Source organism: Geospiza fortis, unplaced genomic scaffold (assembly GCF_000277835.1).
Source record: "Geospiza fortis unplaced genomic scaffold, GeoFor_1.0 scaffold603, whole genome shotgun sequence".
Taxonomy (NCBI): domain Eukaryota; kingdom Metazoa; phylum Chordata; class Aves; order Passeriformes; family Thraupidae; genus Geospiza; species Geospiza fortis.
In genome coordinates this window covers 335,840-362,773 of record NW_005054460.1, presented here as the reverse complement: position 1 = coordinate 362,773, position 26,934 = coordinate 335,840, and the positions used below count along the sequence as shown (strand labels likewise).

Genomic DNA, 26,934 nt, shown 5'->3' with positions numbered 1-26,934 from the left:
CAGAAGGGGTGGATTAGATGATCTCTGAAGGTCCCTTCCAACCAACCCAAACCACTCTATCAAATTAGCTGCTTGAAGTTGGATTGTCTCAAGAGCTCCTGTAGCATGTACCCATTTTCAGAGTTAATTACCACTTCAGTTCTTCCCTGAGTCTGCCTCACTTCACCCAGCTACTATACCTGCAGCAACCTATCTTCCCTGTGCCTGAACAACCAGCTCCATGTGGGATTTTGGTGTAATGACATTTCCAATGCAACAGAAGCAGTATCGGCCACATAAGAATTCATATCCATTATATGGGAACCTACAAGTAGCAGAATAGTCCTGCCTTGGTTACTTTTTGCTCATAGAAACTTGTTTTACAATGTGAATGATAAAAAAGAGCACTGATGAACTTTTGTAAAACTAATCTGACAGAACTGAGAGACCTTCTGTCCACACCATGCAATAGGGGAGAGTGATCTATGCAAATTCTTAGGTACTGAATGCCAGAAATTCTTAGATGAGTTAGAAATTACAGGAAGTATAATTTCCTAATTGAGGGCACTTCCTTATTTCAAAACAAGCTGATCTTCACACACATGAAGTCCTGTGGTTCTACGTTGGAATACAAGAGAAGCTGGAAAAACAACTAGAAAGCAAAGTAACTAGATTTGGTTTTGATGAAATTGTTAATTTTGCATCACCAGTATTGTTAAAGACTATTCTTCCAGAAATATCTTTGAAAGTTTTCCCCCTTCTCCTCCTTTTTGGAGACAAAGCAACTTCACATAACTTGTATCTAAATTAAACATTATTCTTTACTCTCAAGTTTAACTGTATAACATTGACAGGAAAGGCATGAGGCTTGCCATAGCAGTCTACTTCTAGAGTTTGATAAGCAGAACAGCAGCCTAGCAGTAACTCTTCTAACAATATCTGAAATTATGGATTATGTTCTTAACATTTGTAATTTCTACAGAGCTGGGAGAATTGGACACAAATTAGGGTGGGGAAATACTCCTTCCAAAGACTGATTTTAAATAGGGACCAAAGAAGTGAAGTTGACAATTTTGTCATCCTGAATTTTAACAGCAAGGACTCTCTGACTGAAAGTCAGAGAAAAGTGCATTTGCATAGTCAGTTACTTGAATTGAATTGTCAATACCATTAAGTGGCTCATAAAGAGCTACACATCTTCCACAAGTAAAAACAAGATAGAAATTGTTATCAGCCACTAACTGAGGGAAAGCCTCAATAGATGGCCGGTAGTACAAGTCACATCCAAATTTTAAAAATAAAGCTCTACATTTTATGGCCAAGGAATTCTCTACATGTGTTACAGAGATAGTCTAAATTGGTCTTACTTGCTTATCAAGACTACTGAAATGGATTGAGAAGGCTAAGCCCACTATTACAACAAAATTTTTGTTTTTAAAATATCGTCCACTTAGGCAACATCAATCTTCAATGACTTCAATAAAAATGGAATTATTTTACTTTTAAAAAATACTGCTAAAGATATGTTAAATGTCTTTTTCTTGTTCAACATAAAGGATGCAACATCTCTTATTTAAAGGCCAGATGGCACTGCATTCACTATTACATTGCTAGTGTTCCTGAAATAAACTTCCGAGTTCTTAACATTCAGTTTTGTCATTTACCAACCAGCTGTGATTAACACTGAATGCTCTACCTACTCAAACTCTGTAAATATTTCTTGCCATGCTAAATTCAGTTAAGCCACAGTAGGAGTTCTTAATACTATTTATATCAGCCTAGCCAGACCACCTACATATAGTCCTCCTTCTACGTATTTGTGAGATAAGCTTCCACATCACTGCTGTCCTATCATGTAAGACTCTATGTTAATGAGACATTATTATGCTAAACCTGAAAAGAGAACTGAATTGTCTTGTTCCACACAATTTTAAGGACATTTTCCATTCTGTGTGATGGTACCAGATGCATAATCTACACTTGAAACATCCAGGCATACACTAAGAAAAACACAGGCACGGACTGGCCCAAGAATCCATTCTAAGGATTAGTATGCCATTCTGATCTGCTTCTGGACCATCTGTACTGAGCAGATCACCCTTGCCTTTGAAGATCCTTTATTCTCCAGCTACTTCTTCCATGATAAACATTAGAGATTCTGTTTCAGAAGCTGCTGAAAACCTTGAAACCTCTAGAATTAAACATATATATGCAAAACCATCCCCCCAGTGACTAACACGAACTCTCTGGGTACTTGTGGTTCCATGACTGTTGAAAAGCATGCCTGTAACAAATCTTTCTGCAAAACAATGCTCCTAAAGCACAGCAACATTTGTTCCGTTCTTTTCATTATGTTCACTTTCATAATGAAACGCCTATTTCAGCACTCTACCTGCTAGCTGCAAATGTTAAGAGGAAAATATCTCTGCTTACCTGGTAATTCCCTTTCAGTAGTAACGTTCCACAGATCCATTCAGCCTGCTTGCAGCTTGGGGGTAAACCAGACTCATCAGTCATCAGCATCAGAATATCCTTCCCATCTAAAGAAATTCACCCCTCCCCACATCAAAAGTTTCTGAAGCTAAAATAAAGCTATGCTACTTCCTTGCATCACAGATTGTGCAATTGTCTTTAAAAAAAGGGAGTGGAGGGGGAGGGGAAACTGTGAATGGTGGGGATACTACAAATCATTCTATTTCTGTGATCTTTTGTTGAATCCTCAGGATTTTGAAATCATGTCCAAGTAGGAGACCATCTGTGTATTTTCAGGGAAAGAATAAAAACTGTGTATAGCAGAGGAAAGATTTTTTTCGTCTGCCATGTAGGGAACTTTCGAAATACCCTACCTGCCAGTCATGAATAATCTTTTACTTCAAAGCTTAACATCCAAAAAAAAAAAAAACTCATCTGGTAATCTTTATCTTTCCCAGGCACAGACAAGACTGCTGAAAAAATGGTTAAAGCTAAAAACTAAACTGGATATGAGTTAGGTGTCTGGTGTGCCAATGGGCAGCAGGTCTTCAATCATAATTTAAAATACACTAGTGAAGCTCTGCCCTTTGCTTCAGCCGTTTAAGAATTTAGTTCATTTTGGCACCCTTAGAGAACATGACAGATAACTGTCTTTTTCAGATATGCATTTCATGCTGAAATGACTGTTTTTTCAGCTAAGGACAATTCCTCATGAAGTACTGTTCTGAGAGTCCAATGCTAGATTAAACACTGCAGACACATAAAAGGCTTTCCAAAGAAGGTACCTGGATCTTATTCAAGCCTAAGAACCACAAAAAAATAACAAACACACAAAGCTGACACAATCTCTCTTCTCTTTCTAGACATTAAGCCTGAAGACCACTATGCAGAACTCTAAAATCCTCAGTCTTTACTGTGAAAAAGCCAATATTACAGTGGCCTGAAGCCAACACTACAGAATGAACACATATGGACAAGAAAGGTGCTGGAATATTCATACTATTATTATAAGACATGCAATAGGAAGTTTCACAGACATCCCAATTTATTCAAATATCCTTATGTACAAATACTCTGATTTTCAATTTCAGGAAAAAGCCATGCCCTGTGTTTTGGCCACTATGTGAATAAGGAAGTACTGAAGAAAAATAAACCTAGAAGCAAGGGGAAATTCCTAAATGTTACGCACGCTGGGAGGAACAGGTTATGCCTGCTTGTTGGGCAGCTCTAGACACAGACGGCCCTGCAGAATAAGCAAGGAAATTAGACTTGCTCTAATTAGTCTGAGAAAGGCTGTAAAAGACACTCCTACTCACAGCTTTAACTGTGTAACTTGTTTCTCCAAATGGTTCAACTAGCCAACAGGACAAGTCCTGCTCCAAACTGCACCCACCTAATTATCAGCTTAAGCATCTCCCATGTAATAGCATTCACTGCTTTACTCCAAATAGGAACCAAACCCTGAGTTAAGAGAACACAAATCACAGAGAAACACAAAAAGCAGCACTGGTAACATTAGGACATCTAGTCTGTTATCCACTCCTATGTTCATCACACATCTTTCTAGAAAGCCCTGAAACAATACATGAGCTTAGAAGAAGTAGGTTTAATCCAGCAAGAAAAAAACAGCACATGTAACAGCATCAGGAAAGCAGACTGAAGTGGTCACACAGAGTACAAAAAGCTGACATACTTGGAGCATGGTTATGCAAAAGCAAGAGGAAAGAAAATGTTCAAGGAAAGCCTTGCCTATGTTCTTCAAACGTCCAGTTTTAAGTACTTAAAAATACTCCCTTTGGCAATACAAAGGAAAAGAAAACTATAAAGGATCTGTGCAGAAGAATGCCTAACAGCACAGTAAAAGTACTGATGGAACTCTAAATATCAGCAGTTTGAACAAGTTCAGACACTGGCCTGGGACAGTGAAGCTGAACTCCGGCACTCATACATCAGACCATGGGAAAAACAGACTGGAGATGTGAATTCACAAGGAAGACACACTTCCAGTAAGGGCTCCCAGCAAGGCAATTCAGGTCTATTATCTGCCATTAGTAAGAACTTACTAACATTAAAGTACTGCTGTTTGTAAAAGATTTGCCATTGCTTTTGCTGCTTTCCCCATTTAAGGGCAAATTCCCATCACCACAAGATTATAAGTAGGTAGCTCAAAAAGAGAGAGAGACACTAAGTACATACTGATCTCTGTACTACATGAAGATGAGTTAGAGATCTCACTGGCTGTTCTAGGCAGCTTCCTAGACAGCACCATAAGACTGTAAGTAATTAGGATGCATTTCTCCAAGTTTCTACATACTCTAGTGGCCCTGCAGCAAGCACAGGGACTTCAAATCTTTCCCCAAACAAGTCCAACTATAGTAGAATAACTACCGGTATAGATTTGCACACTGTTTGGCAGATCTCATTGGTTCAGCCTATTCCATCAAATAACAACATGCATTATTATCCAAAGCATACTGAAACTCCAATAAGGCATTTGCAAACACATCCAAACATCTTTTACAGACTGACTTAGTCTGCTTAGCCAGAAAAACAAAATTAGCACTACCTTTCGACTCCCAGCATTGGGGGAATGGGATCCCAGCAGATGAAAAATAACAAAGGAAGGAACAACAAGTACAAATTGGTGGGTTTTACCTTTGGAAAAGCCACAGAGCATTCCACTGCTTTTACCAAATACAAGGTGATTGGCAACACCATCAAATTCACTTCCAGTAAATGACGAAAATTTTGGCAACTAAAATAGGACAGTTGCACGTGTTGGTAGCCAGACTGAAAAATAAATTTCTTACTTATAGATCTACTGCTAAAAAGTCAGTAAAATTCACTCTCAAGTGATCCATAAGGACTTTAGGTTGCAGTTCCAGTTCACTACAAGACCTCCCAATAATTTTGAGTTGGAATCAGATAGGAACTCTCTGTTGGACATTCCTCAATAGACTTCAGGAACAGGTACATTTTGGGTGGACACCCCATGAGTTTCCCTCATGCAACATTATCATTCTTCTGAGTTCAAAACGATGCATTTTCAGTCCAAGCTTCCTGTCAACTTCCCAACATATTCCCACCTATTTTGAATACCTGATAAGGCAAAAACAACAGCCCCACACATCTGTTTCTGCTTCTTTAAATATAAACCTGATAATAAAAGTTTCTACTAATGAGATTAAAGTGTTTTTGTAAAAACACAATATTCATATTCTAAACAGCTAATGTGGGAACACTTCCCAGATCAAAGCACCTGCCAGACTTGAATAAAGCCTATCCCTCCACAAGAACTCACCAAGACCGCCAGTACAAGCCTGTGGCTCTTCCTGGCACAAGTGAGGACGCCAGAATTTTAGTTTCAATATCAAGGATCAGATACTGATTTTAAAAGAGGATGGGTTGCATTGCTCTGTTCTGTGAGAGCTCACGCTGAAACTGCTTAGGATCAGTAAGAGGTAAATTTTTACCTTTCTTTCTTGCACAGCTCCGCATATCAACATCACAACAAGTTCTGGTATCCCCATTTTAACTGTACCTGTGTCCAGTCATCTGCTCCAAAACAGAGACTATCACCAGTGACACTACCAAATGAGAGGCAGAACAAGGAAGAAGCCAGAGCCACCACAGCCAGTGAGGTGTCAGGGAAGCCAACAACATTCCTGCAGCTACTGTCTGAAAAGCAGCAGTCCATAGCATGCTTTTGGAAATTGTGCTTGTCCTGTTTGTTCTATTTATTTTCAGAATCAGGTGGGATCCCAAATTTTTTGCCTTGATTTTTGGTAAATGCAAAGCTTGAACAGGCCTTTTCTTAGCTGCCAGTGCTGAAAAAGCTGCATGAAAAGTTATGTGAACTCTTACAGTGAAGGAAGAATACCACAATATATCACAGTATGAATATCACAACACGGCCCAAGCAATTTTTAGGTAAGACTCTGCCCTAATCACTGGGCTCACACTATCTGTACCTGTTAGTGCTTGCGGGAGGTTTCAAAAGAGATTTTCCACTTCTGTTGCAGCTGGTGTGATGCCAGCTGGGAGCTTTCATACCCATGGGAAGTGGCTAAAGTAATGCCAGTCTGAACTTGACTACATTGCAGGAGCTCTTATGATTAAGATCCTTTCTGCAGGACTCCTCTCTTTAGAAACATCTGGATTTCACTGAACTAACAACAAACCAGTCAAATGCGTAATAGTTATGTGCAGCTATTTGCCAGGAGAGGATACTAAAGATGTCTACATATGCTCAAGGAGAAACTGGACAAGTACACAAAACAGATTCATTATGGGCTATCAATTAGACAAACCAAAATCCAAAGCTCAGGAAATCCTCTGAACCAGGAACAGTCAGGGATGGAAAAAAGATTCATCACACACACACACACACAAGTTGTTCTTCCAAACCGTCACCAGGCATCTACTTAGGGACACGGCAGAAGGAAGCTGGGCCAGATGAGCCTTTGGGCTGAATCAGCACAGTCATTCTCAAATGCTTAAGTGAGGAGACATGGAACTACTACTTCTCCCTCAAATTGGAAAAGACAGCCTTCACTCCACTAAGGGAAAAGAGATTTCCCATCTGCCAGTGTGGATGTTTATTTCAGTCAAAAGGAGGCACATAAACATTGCTCACTTCACTTTCCACATGTATCCACTTTGAAAGTCTCTCCTTGCAACGCTGATCTACCTTCCAGAGTGAACAAACATGTTAAAAACATATAAAATTTCATCTTAAAAGCTGTTCCATGAATTTTCATCTCCACAGTTCCCACTGAAGTTTTTTTCAAAACCAGACTGCTCCCATAGCTAGTTAGGAAGCTTCTAAATTTCCATCCTGATCACAGCCAGCTTTTTACCCATCTGTTCTTGTGCCAGCAATTGCCTGGTTTTGAGCTAAGCTGCAAGCCATCTGACATGTTCACAATAATGGATCAATGGTCTACTTAGGAAAGCAAAAGGTCAGATCAGCATGACAAAACATTGAATTAATTTTGCACCTAAAATTCCAAGTTATTTTAAAACCTAAAGAACAGAGTTTAACTGTACACATACACACTACAAGTTCTGCATTAACCTGCTCATGTCAAGTGAAAATGCCATTTTTTAGGGTTTTTTTAAAGAGATCCCTCCAACTTGAAAGAATAGAAAAAATAAGGGTAGACCTGTAAATAATTTTATAGGTGTATTAAATACAATTATGTGAGTCATTTATACAAGAAGTGCAACAATAAAGAAAAAAACAAATTTAAGAAGTAATAAAGTGCAAAGAACTTACTTCCCAATGTTTTCAGGTAGTGCTTGCAGAGAGATGTCATTTACTGAAAGACATGTCAGATTCTGCAATTCAGGAAAGCTTTCAGGCAACCTGTGGAGATATTAATTTAAATCAAGGACTTCCAGAAGCACTCTTTCACGTGAGTAAGACTTTATTTAGGAAATACACACAGAGGGAAGAAAGCCCAGATTCTAGCATGAAAATTCTAAGGATCATAAAAAACCACACGTGATTTAGGGACTTTAAAGTTTATTCTGTGTCAAAGAACAGGTGATATACCACTCTCTTCCCTGCATCCAATTTGCAACTTCAAAATGCTATAGGGCTTGAGAACATTTTAAGCATTTTCACAAAACTGAAAAATAAAATCAAATACATTAAAAAAATAACACAAACTTTTTTACTATTATTTTCCTGTATAAACAAATGGTAAAATGATTAAATTTTATTCTTATTCTGGCTCCAGTAGCATACACACTTATAGCATTGCCGTTTTGTATTAGCTGCTGGGTTGCTCTTCAATTGCTGCTTTTTTGAAGAAACATGCTGTTCACTGTGAAGACAATGTTCTGCTGTTACAGCATTTCACATTTACTGGTTCACAGCACAAAAGCATGCTAACCCCCCCCCTTCTTACACTATAAAATGCAGTCACATGCAGAACACTTCCAGAGCTCCCAAAGCCTTTAGGTCCATCACCCAGCTGGTCCTCTGCAAGATGTGGCTCTTGATTCCCTCACCCTGAGGGGCTCCTGTGCCCTTGCTGCTCACTGGCCATACCAGAAGCTCAGTTTGCAGTTGCACAAGAGACAGGATGAGCTAAGGGGGCCAATTAGGTAAAGAAGTAGAAGCCCCTGGCCCAGCCACTCAACTTCTGCTCAGCCCCCAGAGCATGCAATCTAAGATCAAGCTGTAGCATTTGGTTTGGCTCCTGCTCTCCCCATCACCCAGCTCAAGGCACATGGTATGACCTGCAGGCAACCTGTCAAATGGAGACACATTAACAGGAAAATACAACTCTGCACAGGGGCATGGGGAGAAGGAAAAAGGCAAATTACAGTGTGGGGTGAAAGGGAGTTTTCATGTGATCAATTCTGTACTGCACTGCTTCATATTCTGGACCTTATTAACAGCAGATTCAAAATGGAGCTTCAAAAGCTCCACTGGGACCACTCATTACCATTTAGACTCTTAACAGGTTTAAGAGTGGAGTTAAATGGTTTGATTGTCTTTTGCTCACCCTGATGTTAACAGGTAGTAGGACTCAATAATTACTGTAGGTCCCTTCCAACTAGAACTATTCTATTCTCTCTACAGCAGGCAGTGGACTTCCATATCTAAAATAAAACTATACATGCGCATAAATATAAATAAATGCATCTGCTTTTTACTGATATAAATAATATATAAACCTGAAAAATAATCTGAAAACAGCAGGAAAAAATGGTCTGCCAGCCATCTTTAAGGCTCAGTTTCATCAGAGATTTAAGTTTGACAATGAGGCAGCATACTGTATTAGTGGTAGGACATTGATTGCAAAGATCTCCAAATGGCTTTTAAGCTTAGAGGAAATAAGGACAAGAATCAATGGCTAAAAAAATGTTCCAGAATATTATACAAAAATAACTATTTGACTTTCCCACTTTGCCTGGGCAAATCAGTGCAAAAACATACATGCTATTATATAGGTAAAACTGAAATTCTGGATCTCATCACAGAAATACCTGGCAACCATATGTAAACAGTTCCTGGAATCTGTGCTTTCTAACTTGGACTGCTTGGAGTGATGTTTTCCAGGACATGCAAATGCTTTGGAGCCACTTTATCAAGAATTTTTAGAATTCCCTTAAATTATCAACACAGAGTTATGAGATCTATTTCAATGTCACTGAAAAACTCTTTGTGAATTCCACAAAGCTGTAGCTGTACATTACAGGTATTGTTTAAGGCAACACATTACTCAGGCCTCAGGCCTTACTGAGCATACAGAATGAATGAAGAAGGGTAAGCAGAACACTATTACTGACACTTCTGATTTCAATACCAGGGGACACAGATCTGAGCTTTATACACTGCAACTGACGCCTGGAAAAAAGCTGCTCAGTGACCCTCACCACTTGTGTATCTAAACATCAGTTCAGCCTCAGTTTGCTTTGCCGGATTTTTGTGGTATTATTATCCTCACTATATAAATAGGCTACAGAGCCAGGGGGATTAAGATCACAAGTGTCCCTTTAATGCTCAGCGATGTGACTTTCAGAGAACTTAGGAGGCACTATGGGCAATATTCAAAGCACACTTCTGAAGAATCTGAGCTGTACACGTGGGAGAAGCAGTCTTGCAAAACCACTGGAGCGGCTTAAGCTCTTACAGACTCCTGTTTGTTAGCACTGCAGCAGCCCAGCCAGCCAGCCAACCCTGCAAGTGTCTCAGTACAAAGCAAAGCAGGTCAGTGAGCACCCACTGTGAACACTCTGCCTTATGTGACTTGCTCAGCATCACAAAGGAGCTCTGTGGCAATGGCTGGTTCAAGAAATAATTCTCCAAATAGTATTCAAAGGCTTTAACTAGCAAATCACCTCCTCTTTGCCAGTTCCACCCTCACTTTACTAGATAAATTCCAAATTCTTTAGCAAATTGAACAGAGAAATGTAAACAAAACTCCTCTTCCATACTAGAAGTGTGCATAACCTCCAAACCTCAGCTGCTCAGAACAGAGGCTGGCAGCAGATTCAGCAGCCACTGACAAACACAGCACATTTCTGCCTCATGTTACTGCATGTCACTGTGTCCCAATTGACGGCAGGGTGATGAAATGCTAGTCCAAGCTTTAATCATTAGTAAAAGCCATTATCTGCAGCAGCTGATCTAAAGCCTATTCCAAATCGTCAGGCACCTGGGTTTGTGCCAATTCATTCCCTCTAACCATTGCTGTATCTTTCCCATGTATGAACTTGGTTTTCCTATGCATTTAAGAAAAGGAATGAAAATCATTTTATAGACAATCAGATTTACCAAATCAGATTTTTCTGATTGGCTAACAGATTTCATCCCCACCCAAAGAAAGATGCAAATCATTTTTTAAATCTGAACTTTTGCTGCAGTCCCCGCCAGAGGCAAACACTCTAGGTCACAACTTATAAGGGCTTATGTAAAATCATAATTGTTACAGCAAGACTGCAATTCTGGTGTGCCATATATTAAGAAGAAGGTGAAGTTACCTAGTCAGTGGATTGCCACTGAAATCTGCTACCTGTAGTGCTCTGCAGAATGAGATGCTTTCTGGTATTTCAGGAATATCTGCAGAAGAAAAAAAAAAAGGAAAAATTGTCAGCAACAGTATGGCATCTGCACTGAAATTATTGTTTAATGTCAGTAAGTAACTCACTACTGCAAGGTGTTATCTTGGTGTCTTTCAAGACATTTCAACATGCAAGGCTGCTCCCTGTCCAAGTACAGAAGTATAGAAGCAGACCCGTTTTGCGCTTCTTCACACTCCATTTTCCTCTCCTGCGCCGTGTTCATCTTCCTACTATTCACCTGTCCTTGGACTGATCTTTATCAGACTCTGCCCATCAAAAGAATCAGACAACCAATATGCTAGGGCTGCCCTAAAGAGCCAATTATAATCTGAACCTCTGGTGAATTGATTAATACATGCCCACATTCTGTAGTGGAAGAAAGAACACGGGAAAGGAAAACAGCGGAAGGAAGAAGAGAATGTGCAAGTCTCTCCAGGTGTAACTTATACTCATGGAAGAAACAACCTTCCTTACACCATAGCCAAGTAATTCCAAAATTTTATTTACACTGACAAGTTGCAAATAAGTACTACCATAACTACACGATTTCAGATTGCCAGGAAGTAAACAGAGATATTTGTACATGAAAACAGGTGGATTTTTTTCAAAGAACTTCAATACAGCACATATATCTGCTCAAGTCAAGTACATCTTAAAAATAAAATTGTCTTCTGGCACTCTCACAGCAAACTGAATATCCACAAATAGGCTGTGAGTCTTCTGATTAAGTGCCTGTTTACTGTCATTGAGATCCAGCAAAAATTAAACAAATATTTATGTTTCCTTTAATGTCAAAATTAATCTTTATGATTGATTTTGAAAGTAATTTTAAAAAAGTAAAATTTTAAGTAAAGGCTGGACTTCTGTTTCAAAGTTTTTGGCTATTTCCACTGACCTCACCAGCCATGTATGATCTAAATACATTGAAAAAAATATGGAAATTAGTTCTTTTCCTACCTAGCTGACTAACTCAGAATTGAATACCCATGTATTTTGTTCAGATTTTCTCCCTAAAAGAGGTGTGAAGGAGAAAGAAGCACAGAAAAGAGGAAAGTACCTGCTCACCAGGTTCATCTCTTGCAAGGTAATCTCACCAAAACCATCTATTTTGAATGCTTCCCAATTCAGAACAAAATCACAGCTGGAAAGCACCAAAAGCATCACCTAGTCCCACCCCCTGCCACAGGCAGGGACACCTTCCACTAGACCCGGTTGCTCAAAGCCCCACCCAACCTGGCCTTGAAGACTTCCAGTAATGGGGCATCCACAGCTTCTCTGGGCAACCTGTTCCAGTCCCTCATCACCCTCACAGCAGTTAATTTCTTCCTAAAATCTCATCTAAATCAAGTCAAATACACACTGGAACTTTTATCTTGCATTACAGCAACAACAAATATGGACACTGAACTTGGCTAACCAACAGCAAGTAAAAAATGTCACCCACTATCTTGTCTTCATGCTCTTCTTCCCTGGGAACTAGCTGGAAACGTTCTGAAAGGGACATCTCTATTTCAAACCTTCTGAGAACTGAGAATTACTTACTTCTTTGCAACCAAGCCAGCATCCACAAACTTTAGAATGCATTTATGTACACACACAACCCTTTCACACAGAGAAACACGCTTTAGCATGACAATCATTCTCACTGATTAAAAACAAACCAGCAATCAAATGACAAAAAGTAAAGCTGAAGTAAAAATAACTATCCTAATCCATTTGGGGAAAATATATATACACATAAAAACACAACGTATAAAGCAGAAGGTAACTCGTCAATGCAGAAATTTCTAAAACTAATCATGTTACCAATTTCCTCCACCAAAATACAGTTTCACTGCCATACTGCAAATATTTTCTCTTGTACTTCTATATGAGGTACTACAAAACCCAGAAAATATGCCTTCTCAACAAAAGTATTTTGACATGCTTTTTCTGTTTTAACAGTCTTGGATACTACCAGTAAAAGCCAACAATCACCTAAGCTAAGAAGAAAATTACTCCAATATATATAAGATACCATTGGCAAAAACACAGTACAGGTACTGCTTATAGTCTGGATGCATTTGCAAATTACTGAATCTGTTCTGAAATAAAATGTGCTTTCCCAGACTATGAAGTTACTACCTGACCAAAATTCTTCAATAAAAAATGCAAACAGACACAGCAAAAACAAGAGAAATTTCATTTTTGTGGGTTTTTCTCACATAATCTCTGACCCAGGAGACATGGGTAAAGCAATGTTGGAAGGAAGATTTTTCCATGGACAAGAGGAATTGGGTTAGAGAACACCTAGGCAGACTTGACTTCCACAAGTCCAAGGGCCCTGTTGGTGCATGCTCACGCGTGCTGAGGGAGCTGGTGGACACCATGGCCAGGCCACTCATGATCATCTCTGAAAGGTCATGGGGATGAAGAGAAGTGTCTGAGGATTGGACAAAAGCAAATGTCAGCCCAGTCTACAAAAAAAAGCAAGAAGGAGGACCCAGGGAACTGCTGGCCTGCCAGCTTCACCTCAATCCCTCCAAATGGATGACAATAAGGTGATCAGGAACAGTCAACATGGATTCACATCCGATGAAATTTATTGCCTTCCACAATGAAACAGCTATCTGGATGGATGAGGGGAGAGCAATGGATATTGTCTCTTTGGACTTTAGCAAGGCTTTTGACACTGTCTTCCACAATAACCTTGTAGGCAAACCCAGAAGGTGCAGACTGAATGAATGGACAGAGGACAGAGACAGATGGACAGAGAACTCAGTGAGCTGCGAGTCCACACCTGGAGAGCTGTGTCACATTCTGGGCTCCCCAGTGTGAGAGAGGGAGCTCCTGAAACAGCTCCAAAAGGTGATTAAGGGACAGGAGCACCTCTCTTACAAAGAAAGGCTGAGGGACCGGGGCCTGTTCACCTCAAGAAGAGACAACTGAGAGGGAATCTCTTCAATGTCTATCAATATCTGAAGGGAGGATGTCAAGAGGATGTTTTCAGGCTCTTCTTGGTGGTGCCAAGCAATAGGATAAAAGCCAACAGATGGAAACTGATGCACAGGAAGTTCCACCTGACTATAAGGAAAAACATCTTTACTGTGCAGGTGGCCAAGCACTAAAACAGGTTGCCCAGAGAGGTTGTAGAGTCTTCTCCCTGGAAATATTCAAGAATCAGCTGGACGCAATCCTGAGCAATCCTGCGGTCCAGGACAATCCTGCTTGAGCAGGAAGGTTGGATCAATGACCCACTGTGATCCTTTCCAATATTACCCATTCTCTGATTTTGTAAAGTGCATCCCCCTCACTTGATCCTTTTTCACTATTCATTTCTCTCTTCTGTCTATCTGGACAAAAGAATGGACAAAAATTCAGCGCAGCTCTCTGAAGCAAGGATCATTATACATTTACTGAATTCAAAAAGGTTGAAATGTAACTCATTTTCATTGCCAAGCATCTTAAAAAGATTTCTCAAGCAAAACACAAGTTAAGATACTTTATCACTATGTGTGAAGACTAGTGTAACATTGCACTGAATAAATGAATTCAGAAGAGAAAAGAAGAGGCACATTTTACTATACGACAAAAAGAGTGAGTGATCATTGTAGCAGAGAAGATAACAGTCCATAATAAAACCACTGACATAATGGAATGCAGCAGAGGATATTAAAATATATAAAGAAGTCCTTGTGTCTTTTGATGGATTAAGAACCTTTCACAATTAGTGTTGAGTACTCAATTTTGTTACAGACATTAACATGTGCATACCTGCTAGTATCAGCAACAGTAATGTTGAATACTTTTCTTGCCGCTGCTGGATAACCAGCTCAAATCCTACTTAAATATCTAGGATTCTTCTAATGCTACACTCTGATGAATGCTTTGCATTTACACGCTGTCCCAGATGTCCTGGTATGCAGATTCTGCAGCACTGCTAATAATAAAGCCATAAACCAAACATAAGCCCTGTGACGTGTGACAGTACAGATACACTGACAGCAGAAGTGAAGTTGTGGCAGCAGCAGTGGATCAAAACCAAGCTCAGCAGCCATGTACACAAGAGGGCATGTGTCCCCTCCTCCATTCAAAGCACCTCCTCACACGTTTATATGTTTATTGTTACAGTTTGCACAAAAATTTGCTAACAATTTAGCAAGCCCTGTACACGTAACTTTAGAAGTAAGTTTGACATTAGGGAATTCTGTACTGCCTAGATAAGGAAATTACTTCTAAAAATCCTTCTGACTGATGATAATCCTTTCCACCTCCTCCCCCCCCCGTTTTTTTGGAAGATTTTTACAACAGTTACATCACTCAATCCACATTCCCCCACTTTTCTTCCTCTAATGGCTGGGAGGGTTATTTTTAAACCGATAAAAATTTTTGTATGGCACATTTTTTCCAGCATTCTATATTAAATTTCAAGAACTGATAATATTGCATCTACACAAAGGCTACAGTACAGCCAGCATCCTTTATACATCCTGCAACACTGAACATAATTTCCAACACCTAATCAATATCACAACAGCAATGGCCAGGAAAGTCCTAGGCTGTGACAGGGCTGCCAGACCAGAGCTACTCAAACAGTGACTCTAGAGTAAAAGAGTAGAGGTCAAAAAAGTAGTTTTGCAAGAACTTTGTTAAATTCTCAGATATGAGAGATGCCCCACATTCCTCAGGGAGAGTTTACCACGCTCAGGAGTCCTTCAGGGAGCAACTAATGGATGCAGTCATATTTTCCAGCTATGAAGGCAACACAGAGCACGGTGTGTTAGGAGCACTGGAGCTGGCACACTGCATACACCCCAGCCAGAATCAGCAGAACAGGTCTGATTTACCTGGTCATAGTGGAAAGTCCACCAAGAGGTATATACAGAACTTTTACATAAAACACCTTTAACTGCTTAGCAACTAGTAGTAATTCATAAATGTAATTTAACAGCTGATTAGTTTACACCAAATTTATACCCAAGGAAGCCCATTCTAGACTCAAAGACTGTGAATCCATGCAGCATTATCCCTCAGGAGAGATAATCAGCAGCAAACCAGGTCTCATCCATCCAATTCAATACACAGATTATTTCTCATCCCCCTCTGTTCACATATATAATATACATTATCAACTATGGTATTTACACATACACCCACACACACCAAAGATCCATGGAAGAATTAAGCACCACAACGCCCAAATGCTTTAGGAGCCTAAAGGTTCTCTTGTCACTTCCAGGGGGGTTCCTCTGTGCCACCCACCTTCCCACAGGGATCCCTGAGAAGCCTGCTCTTGGAAAAGTTCAGTTTTCCAGCCCTGCTCTCCACCTCTCCTCCCTCTACTAAACATGGAAGGAAACTGCTCACTTTGTCAAATACCTTTCAAGTGGGAATTTGTGCTGCAAGCATTTGTTTGTCTTTTTGAAGGGCTCTCCAACTGGAAAGCCAGCTGAGCAGGCTGCTGTGACACAAATGTCCCCACCACATCTTTCCATCCTCCCAAAAGCAGCCAAATGCAGCTCCCAAGGGTCTGATCCTGCGGGGGGAAGGGATGGGGGAAGGTTACTCATCCTCTCCCTCCATTTCCATACTGAGATCATGACATTCACATTGATCAGACAGGTTTCCCTTTTTTTAAAGCCAGGAGGCTCTGCTACTAGCCCTGAAGTCAGAAGTAATCAACCTCTTGCAATGAAGTGCTACAAGTTTTGGGGCACAGTGTGACAGGGGTCATGTGGTTCTTGCAAAGTCTATTGAGAAAAAGTGGTTCTTTTAGCAGGTTGTAACATTTTCCTCTTCAGGCTCTGAAGCTGAGGACATACAACACACAAGAGATAAAGCTCTTTCAAGACCTGTCTTTAAAGCTTTAAGGAAAATTCACCAACAGGTTCAGGTTGCATTTTCTCAAGTAAATCCCTTACTGAATAATTAACAAGAAACTGAAGAGACATGTCTCATTTCTCCTCCTCACTGCTTCTGGAAACATCCCTTTTCGAAACACCCAGGGACAAAGTCCTCACAAAACAGCATTTCAAGCATACATTTATATTGGACATGTTACTTGAAAGAAAACTGTGCAGGGACATAAGAACAAGCTGGATTTTTGAACAGATAGCATGTTGTAATTCAACAGACTATCCTGTTCAGCTGCAGCAAGCAGCAGGAACAGAGATCAGGAGCTGTAAATTTGAAACAGGAGGAAAAAAGAAGGGGGGGGAGAGAGAGGGACGAGCTGGAAGACCAGATCACAAGGAAACAATAGTTCCAGGTGAATTAAGTGGAAGAGCCCAAGTTTGACAACAAATTTATTTATTCTACCTTTTTACTTATACATGCCAGTCAAGAGTTAAACAGAAAAGTTAATGGAGATATTTTTATAAGAATTTCCACCTTGGACCTCAAGGATAATATGAATTAAATACTTTGAGTCTGAGAAATAAGGGTAAAAAATGTGAAAACTAGTATTCTACCTATAAAGGTGTGGATGAGAGAAAGTGTTTTAAGTGTTTTAACAGTAAAGTTCCAGATTTATTCCAGACTAATTCTTCATTAACTTCATTGTCATGTCATCTTACCTTCTCAATAAAATAGAGACTGAAACAAATCAAATCTGTGAATACAAGAACTAACAACTTTTGTCTGCAGATTACCATTTTATGATCGCTAATCTAGATTATCCAGAAAATTAAGTCTTTATTTTATGTCACTCCTGTATGTACTGTATGATGTTTAACACTCCAGCTGACACTTGAGGTAGGCATAAGGTTTCTGCCTCCAACTTGGCCAGCTCCTCTCCCCAGCTTTCCTTTGGCTTTGTATGAAGGCACTATTGCTAGATGCACACATAAATACATTAGCAAAGTCTCATCAGAAAGAACAGTTAAATCTGGCAGAACATGCCATGATGGAAAAATCCACTTTTCTGTAATCCATTTAAAAATAACATCTTCTAGACTTCTCTAATTAAATTATTCTATCATGAGATTTCATTTATCTTCTCTTTCTCAATCACAGTCAGCACTTGCTGCTTCTTCCCTCTCCTTGGTGAGAAGCCCTGCGCAAGGACATGGTCCAGTAATTTCTCTCCTCACCTTACTTCTCCTGCTGCATATAAAGCTCTCTTCTTCCTCCAATCTACTGACATCAAATTAATTTTAGTGACACAGATTCACAAATCAGATTCATTACTTCTTCTTCTTACAGATTACATTACTTCTTCAAAGTAAGCAAGAATTTCTCCATGTCTGAGGCACTGTGCAGAGCTCCAGAGTCCAAAAGTAATTTGCAGTAGGTGTTTTCTTTCTTCCCTAATATGCTCCTTTGTACATTGATCCCTAAACCTCATGTATAAGACATTAAAGTGATGATGTTTTTAAGCACAAATGTTAAACTAACCTCAAGGGAGAAACAGGAGATAATACGAAGAAAAGGTACATCACAAGAAATCAGATGTGTCAAAAAAAACCCCAACCCAAACATCAAAACTCAAACATGCAACAAAATTGCTAGCAAGCAACCATCTAAAAGAACAAAAAATTCTCTTATCTCCAAGTCTGCTTTGCTTTCATTAGCACAAAAAAATCCCCAAAATCCCCACAAAACCAAACACCAGTTACTGTTCAGATTATATGCAGACTGATGCTTAAGTTGCTCTACCACCATACAAAACACAACAGTCTCTGGTGGGGTGTTCCATCACTTTCAGGTGTACACACCAGGGTTGCAGCAACTGCATTCACAGGATGCTTTCTTGTATTAGATAAGACATGTCCGTGCAGGAGTAGGAGAGCAAATCTTGTTTGTCTGGAAGCACTCACTTGGACACAAATCAGTTCAGAAGGCAAACAAGCAACATCCAGGAGTTGCATATGTTAACAAAATAGATGTATTTGTCAACTATCCTGCCTTCCAGCACAGGTTGCTGGCTAGGGTTTTTTTTCCTTGTCCAGTGAGAAAGAAAGCATCAATTCCCATCTATTTCACAGCATCCTAGGTTTTGCTATTCGCTGCCAGACCGGTATCAGCACGTTTGTGTTAAGGCAGCTGGTGGCAGGCAGAGAAGAAGAGGATTTCATGGAGGAATCTCTGCTCAGATGCTGTGGAAATGCAGCCGAGGTGGACAGCCAGACTCCAGGCAAGAGCACAAAGCAACAGCAGCAGCTGCCAGGCAAGAGCGCTGGGTCCATGTGAGGCTGTGGGACAAGATCAAAAGCCTCGAAAGTGCTTCCCCCTACTTAGCTTATCTCTTCACGGTAAAATAGCTGGATCACCAGCCCAGGCTGAACCAAAACAAGTGTTCAAGCCTTTCCTCTATCAGAATATCTAGTTTGAAAAAACATTGGTTATCTTGTTTTCAGTGGGGGAGAGGAAAAGAGGAGCACCTTGTGGGCAGAAGGGAAGGATCCTGCAGTACAGATGACAGGCATACCTTGGAGAGCAGGTGGCTGAATTAAGAAGGGAATGCACTGATGTGCAGGCAGTGATTCAAACAAGTGAGCTGAATCCCAGACAGCAAAGCAAAGATTCTACACCACCCTTCACCAAGGCCTACTCACCTGGACTTCTAATTACTTGTTGAACAAAATTTACCTATCACACAATGCATGTGGTGTCGTGAGGATGACCAAGACCGCTAAAGAGACTTTCAATCAGGTTGTAAAGTGACTAAAAAGAACAAACGCTTCAAATAAAAAGCAGAAATATCAAATTGTCTGCAGCTGGAAGTAGGACAGTTAAATACCATTGTTGCAGAGTTCTCCAAGCATCCTGAGAGCTGAAGACAAAACAAAATATAAGTTTCTAAATCCATTTTGGAAGCAAGGAAAACTTAAGCATAAGGCTCATGGAGCACTTAGGATACTGATCTTCTAGAGACTGACTTCCAAAGTCTTGGACCCTGCTCAGACCTTGCATAGCAGTAATGTAGTCTTTCCTCACACAGTGTAGTGATTATTGACATGCTTGTGAGGAACCATCTCTACTGTTATGGTAATCCCAAAGTAACATATTTATCTTTGGTTAAATCCATAATTATTTTCACATAAATGACAGCATATGGCAACAGTGAGGAGAGAGGATTTTGAAATGAGAATATCCTCATGTCGCAAGACTTGTGTCCAGAACAAGCACACTATCAATACAGTTGTAAGTTCAGTTTAATCAAAAACTACAAAAATGGGTAGCAACTAATATATCATGTAGCCAGAATTCATCTCTATGGTAGGTATAAAATATGAGCTGTACACATTGAACAAACAGTATTATTCTTACTGATTATCATAGTAAAGAACCATGCTGAGAGTTTGGTATCAAGCATCATGCAGAGCCAAATATAGCTTAACAAGATGTGCCCACACACAGATTTCCTCAGTAGGTGCCACAGCAAAACCCATCACTTCTCAATTCACAAAGTAATGGATCTCAGCTCCACTGAGAGCTGAATCAGCAAACAGAACAGGAATAACCTATCTACCAATAAGATAAAAAACAATTTCATTCTCCCACTGCACTCACACTTCCATCTTTTCCACAGTTTTGAGTCTTGGGGCTTGGACATAACACCAAACTGCAAGGTTAGACCACTCCCACAGAAGACCACGCCATCTGAGTCCCCTTACCTGCTGCCAGCTGGAAAGTCACTACAGACAGCCAGTGCAAAAGTGCCAGCACAGAGCAACTACCAATGCAATGGGCTAGCATGACCAAGTCCTTGGTATAAACATTCAATGGAAGCAAGAGGAGCAGCAGAAAAGCCTGCCAGGCTTTGATCACAAACAGACAGCAACTCACAGGTAGACACAGCAGTGCAAGAAGCTCCTCTCCTACAAAAGCAACAGGGTCAGCCTGCTTCAGAGAAAGGGGTGGACAGCAGGACAGTTCAAATGGCACTCCTGAAGCTGGGAAGGATAGGAAAGTCACTCCAGTGCCTAATTCCTACTATCCTAGCTCATAGTGATTTTCTTTTTATGCTAAAAGAGCTGAATGAAACAAGCTGCTGACAATCTGTCAATGGCTGTGAAAGGTGTATCACATTAAGAACAAAAGACCTGGGTTCCACAGCACATCTGTTAAGAGAAAGCGTGTGCAGGATAGAAATTTCTTTCAAGTAAGAATACAACAGTTAAATTAACAGGTTCAGGGCATTTTAAGGAACATGCAATATCATGACAAAAACACATGAGTGGAGCTTAGAGGATTTATTATTTGTCAAAGGCAAATAATACCCCTCTTCTTGGAGAAGAGGGATACTAAAAAGGATTGCACCACCTCTGCAAGAACACAGCATACATGCATAGTATACATAATCCTGAATATCAGCATGCATTAAATTAACTGCAGAAACTTTATCCATTGCCCCTCCTGTCTAGAAGAAGCTACAGAACAAGAAAAGCCATTAACATTTTAATGAACCCTGGATAGCAGGGCCCTAAGCTTTAAGAATTTGGCCTCCAGGGGTTGTGCAAGAAGAAAAGGGGGGATGGAGTCACTGCAGGAAATCTCTGGGGGATGAGCAGCACGGGTAGCAACCTGCTACAGCTCACAGGGATCTGAAACACAGGGCATGCCTTTGGAAGAAAGGGAAGCTAAATGAAGATCCAGTTGAGGCACCAGGAAAGAACTGCAGACATTCAAGCACATCTTTCTGTCTTTGGAGACTGCACTTTATAAATCACAGGGTCTTTCAGGACTTACCTGAGAGAAATGTCTGAGTTCTGTGGGGAACAAAATAGCACACAAGCACTTGTGACTGTGCTTAGAGCAGAATCCTCCCCTCCCTCATGCAGAGCAAAGACTTGCACTGGAGCTCCATGCAAAGCACCTGAGCCCTACCCAAACTCCAGGGTGATCAAGGAAGAATGCTTCAGTGACCCAGTGTCTTCACAGAATTCACCTGTGGCATGAGAATCCAGGAAAAGATTTAATCAAGCCCGGGGAGTGTGAGGGAACCAGCAGTAGCTTCAGACACACAGCAGGTGAGTACCTATCTCAGAAGATTCCTCAGGGAACACTCTGAGTTTCAGACATGCTTTGCCAGCAAGTCAAAAGCTCAGGCATGTACTGTTGAAATCCTACCGAGTCTGTTTTCTTTAGCCTTAGAATGAGCACATGAGCTTTTTGAACAACTTGATACCAAGAAGCAGAGATAAACTGGATTGCCAAACAACCTTCAAAGTGCTCACCATCACTATGCTGTTTTCTTAGCACAGCTTCTGTGCCCTCTTATATTCCAGTCCTTGATTCATCCTTTCAACCTTAGCACAAAGAACAGCCTCAGCCAGACTAGAAAAGCACAGTAGGGATGCTTCCTAGGAAAATCTGCATGAACACATGGGCCTTCCAGGGCATGAGAAATAGCATCAACATGCAAATACTCCAGGAAAAGTTTAAGAATATATGGCTGCTAGCCTTCCCAAATCCTTTTCCTTATGCACCACTGAAGCTATCCTTACCCTCCCCAAACTTCTCCCACATACACAGGGAGCATCAAATTTACATCTGCTCAAGACTTTTTAGTTTTATCTCTTTGAAGCATGTTTGTAGTTCTAGATTCACTCATTAACCAAGAAACTGCTTAAAGAATTTATTATTGTAGCACATTTTTAACATATATACTAACATGTACTGGGCATTTTAGAACACCTGAGAATTTAAGAGAGACACATGTCAGAGTTTCCCTATGGACCCTTCCCAAGTGTCTACAAAGCAATGCTACCTACATGGCACATAATGCTGTATGGCACGAGTACACAGAGCTACCTGCAGACATCAGCAGAGACTGACCCCTCCTCTAGATTCAGCACCTCACAGCTGCTCCAAGCACAACTGGGCACCACAGCTTGGAAGGGCACCCAAGTCCATCCCTGTGACACACCCACCATCTCACGTGGCTTCAAATGTGAAGCCATATGTTCATATGTTGACCAAAGGGTTATAAAGTAGGAGAAAGAAAGGCATGTTATCATTTTATTATGGCAGAAATGGAAGTACTCTGTTTATTCAAAACCCTTTCCTCCTTCTGTGATGAGAGGTTAAAATAGAAAAAGCTATTCACTTGCAGAGAACATTAAATGAATTTATATCTGTATTTTTAAGCTCTTTGAGGAAACAGAATGGCCAGAACTGAAGGCAATTAGTGCACCAAACCAGACAACTAGAACAACAAAAAACACAGAACAATGATCTCTTATTTCCCAAGCTCAGATGTCACCATCACACTCTCCTATTCATGCAGCATACTGCATTTTGAAAAGCAGAGCTGTTTTTCTCTGCCTGAAAGGAATATGAAGCATTCCTATTTTTTTTCTAAGTAATTTTGGGCAGTCAGAAAAAGAAAACCTTTTGGAGTGCAAACAACTGAACAGGACAAACCTGTGGCAGGTTTAGAATGAGACATACTGGGAGGTGGATTCAAAATACAAAGCTAGTAAATTAAAGTATTGTAAAATCAAAAACCTTTTGTGAGAATTCCCCCTGCAGCATCCCAGATGGTGTGTTATGCCTTTTGATTTGGAGAACCATGAGACAATCATAAAAATGGCCAAACAGTGGAAAGTAAGACTAGTTATTTTCCACCATGGCCCCCCTGCACCACTTTGCACGGTGCATTTTTAATTTGAAGAGTCAAGTCATGCAGTAACTGTGACATAATTAAGCAGAGGGAAATGGTATCAGTCACCTTCTGCAATGAACCACAGAGAAAAGAAAGCAATGCAATAAAATGGGTAATTAACACTGAACCTTGGATATAGGAAAGGAACTGCTCCCTGCCACCTGCATTAGTTCAACCCATTACTGGAAAAAATACTTCCCTGTGCAGTAACTTCTACTGACACACGCATCTACCCAGCCATAAACATTCACACCATCTGCTCTTGTTACAGCTCAGTTCTCAAGCCAACTTCCAAGCCAGGCTGACAAGAGTTCACATGGCTCTGATCCACCAGATCTTTTCCAACTAGTTATTCATTTGCAAAGAGAATTACTAAGCCAACAGAGGGTTTCTTTTTGTATGAGGTCTGTCACTGACAGCACCCAACTCAGCCAAACTCAGTAGCCAAATACCACATCAACTAATGTTCATGTATTTCTAAAATGTTTTAACTAATCTGTCTCTTCAGTCTCTGTTTTTTTCCTCTTAAAAGGTTTTCCAAATGTGCATAAAATTATATGGTTCACAGAAGTTTTTCAGCAATTGCCTGGAGACTCATCACGCTTCATCAATTTTATTATCAGATAGAGATGGAATTTAAAGCACCAAAACAAATAAAGGAAATATGCTATAGAAAGGTGAAGTACCAACAATATTCTTCCGTCACAAAGAGTCGATGTGAATTTAAACCATCAAGAAAAAAAGGCTCCCTGTTACACTGTTTATTTTCTTGAATATTCAATTACAACCCTCATTTATTTACAAGGTTACACAACCTTGATCGCTCCCACCCCTTCCATCACAGCTGAGAGAGCATTTTGGGCACATCCACTGCATGTAAAGAAGCAAAAATAGCTGACAGTTGCTCTAATTTGGTAACACAGATTCACTGGTTTTAGATCACTGGGTCAAAAGACTGCTTAAAGGTGACCCACCAGCCCCTGAACTTCTTGCAGAACTAGTAAGTTCACCAGGCCACAGAAAAAAAAAGATATTTTTGCTCCATCACAGTGCAGGACAATATACACAGCAAGCATTGCAACCCATGTTGTTTCCAAAAACACATTTTAGAAGGTAGTTTCTCCCAGCATTCTTTTCTGAATTTATCTTTGCAGTTGACAAACAGACTGATTCTTCTTCCAAAAGTACAACTAGAAATACCAGCACTCTGCCTCTTGCTAATCCCAGGTAAAGACCAAAGCAGAGATAAAGAACTAGACTTCTAACCCACAAGCAGTCCTTTTTTTAGGACAGAAAGCAGCTTTATTTTTTTTCAACTTCTTTTTTTTTTCTTTTTTCTGTTTTTTTCCATCTCTAAATGCCAGGCATTTCAGAGAGCTTGGGAAAAGAAGTCAACATTGTGACAGATACACATATGAAACTACCACATGAAGCATTTTTTAAATTGGAAAATAAAACAGGCTCTCAGAAACACAGAACTACAGCCAAACACTATTTTATTACTGTATTTATACCACAAGCTCCCTTCTGCTCTTTCCTTCCAGAACTAAAGGTAAATCCATGAATTAGACAAGAAAGTGTTCTGTAGGACATAGATAACAATTTCTGAGACAGAAAAATCCTACTAACACAGTTTTCTAGACCATGTCATAGGACAGTATAGAATCAAACAAATTAACCTTGGAGCTTACCATTTCTAGACAAATCAAGTTCCACCAGCTGCATGAAATTTGCTATTTCTGGAGGGAGCCGTTGGATTTCATTATCACTAAGTCCAAGTTTCCGTAACTTCACAAGCTGGAAGAAAGGCTGAAAGAAAGAAAAAATTGCATTTCAGAAAATATTCACATAACTCACATATAGGCATGATAAATGATGAGGAATAACTAGAATCACTTTCAAAATGTGAGCTAATTAAAGCTATTTCATGGCATTAGTTATGCAGATCTCCTTCACACCTGTACCAGAACAAACATTTTGTTTTAATTTTCACATGCAGACAAACTGAATGTGAAAATAACCTATATTTTACTTAAAATGAAAATGCATGTAAAAAAAAAATCCATAAAGCTTGTTGTTAAAGATCATTGCAGATAGACACTAGCAAAATCCAGAGTGCCAGCTTAAAGTCATTAATGGGGCAAGGCTACCAAGCAGAGTAATTAAAAGCATCCTAATTACACACCAGGGCTCGTTAGGAAGTTAATGCAGAGGGAGAACAAGATCTAGAAAAGTGATGAAGAGGGGCTGACAAGGTCTTCTTCAGCAGTGAACACCAAAACCAACTAGGTTACAGAACCAGCCTCCCCCAGGCAGGCTTTCCTTCCAGCCTCAGACACCCTCTGTTCTATGGCCCAGTTTCAGAAGGACTAATGAAACTTGGGCAGCATTTCAGGTCTCCTTTGCTTGAGGAAAAACCCAGCCCAGCCCTGTCCATGTGAGAACACAGCACATAATGCAGCGTGCAAACATTCCCTGACCCCAGCTATGGGCTCAGGGGGTCTGGCAGCCCCCAAGACAAAATAACCATCAAACAGGCCAAGCTGAAAGTCAGGTCAATCCCAGGCACTGGGAGCAGCTGGTGACTGAAAAAGGATCATTTAAAACATACTGAGATGTAGGCATTGCTAAGAAAGTTGTGGAGCTCTTACGGAAACTTTCCTTTCTTCCAGGCAGGTCTTTCATGGGGTGAGGATTTGTGCAGAATGAAATGACTTGACACATAAGTCATCTTGATCAAAACTGAACAGACTCCTCCAATTTTGAGTGAGTTTTGTGCCCCTGGAGTGCGCAGGGAGTTTGATCCAGCAGTCAAACATGTGCATCTCACCCACTCACAGGATGGGTGCATGCCTACACCCCCACGGTTTTGCCACCCTGGGGTAACTGGAAGATATTGTAAATTGGGGTACCCACTAACATTTCATCACCTACAATCCCTTCTAGGAAATTAGCACCTCTTCTTGAGTTTTTTTTTATTTAAGTGATGGAGTATGTGCTCTAAATGTCACTCAGATATTACTAAGATTGACATAAAAAGGGACAGTAAGGCATCTTACTAGGACACAAGGCAAAAGCAGTTTCATCAATCTGTATTACAATACAGGTTTTCAATCTTATTTTGAGTGGTCAAGATCATAAATCAGGTTAAATGCAAAGTTTTGCACTTCTGCATCAATCTTACAGTATACACTGTGCCACAGAAAAATAAACCACATCTGAAACAAATGTGTTTTCCCTCAAAAACATGGGTTCCTTTTAGGGGATAAGAAGGATCGAGCTTTAAAAAGTTTATAAACACTCGACAGTAAAAG

General features: G+C 40.2%; 1 protein-coding gene across 1 annotated transcript in view; it reads right to left on the bottom strand.

The window, feature by feature from the left end:
• The window catches only part of LRRC1 (leucine rich repeat containing 1), a 97,861-nt gene that overhangs the window by 28,032 nt on the left and 42,895 nt on the right, over positions 1–26,934 (bottom strand). The window contains exons 3-5 of the mRNA XM_031062756.1: positions 25,312–25,429; positions 10,951–11,029; positions 7,730–7,819 (exon numbers count right to left, since the gene is read on the bottom strand). Of these exons, the coding sequence (XP_030918616.1) occupies positions 7,730–7,819; positions 10,951–11,029; positions 25,312–25,429 (287 nt within the window). The remainder of the gene's footprint in view (positions 1–7,729; positions 7,820–10,950; positions 11,030–25,311; positions 25,430–26,934) is intronic.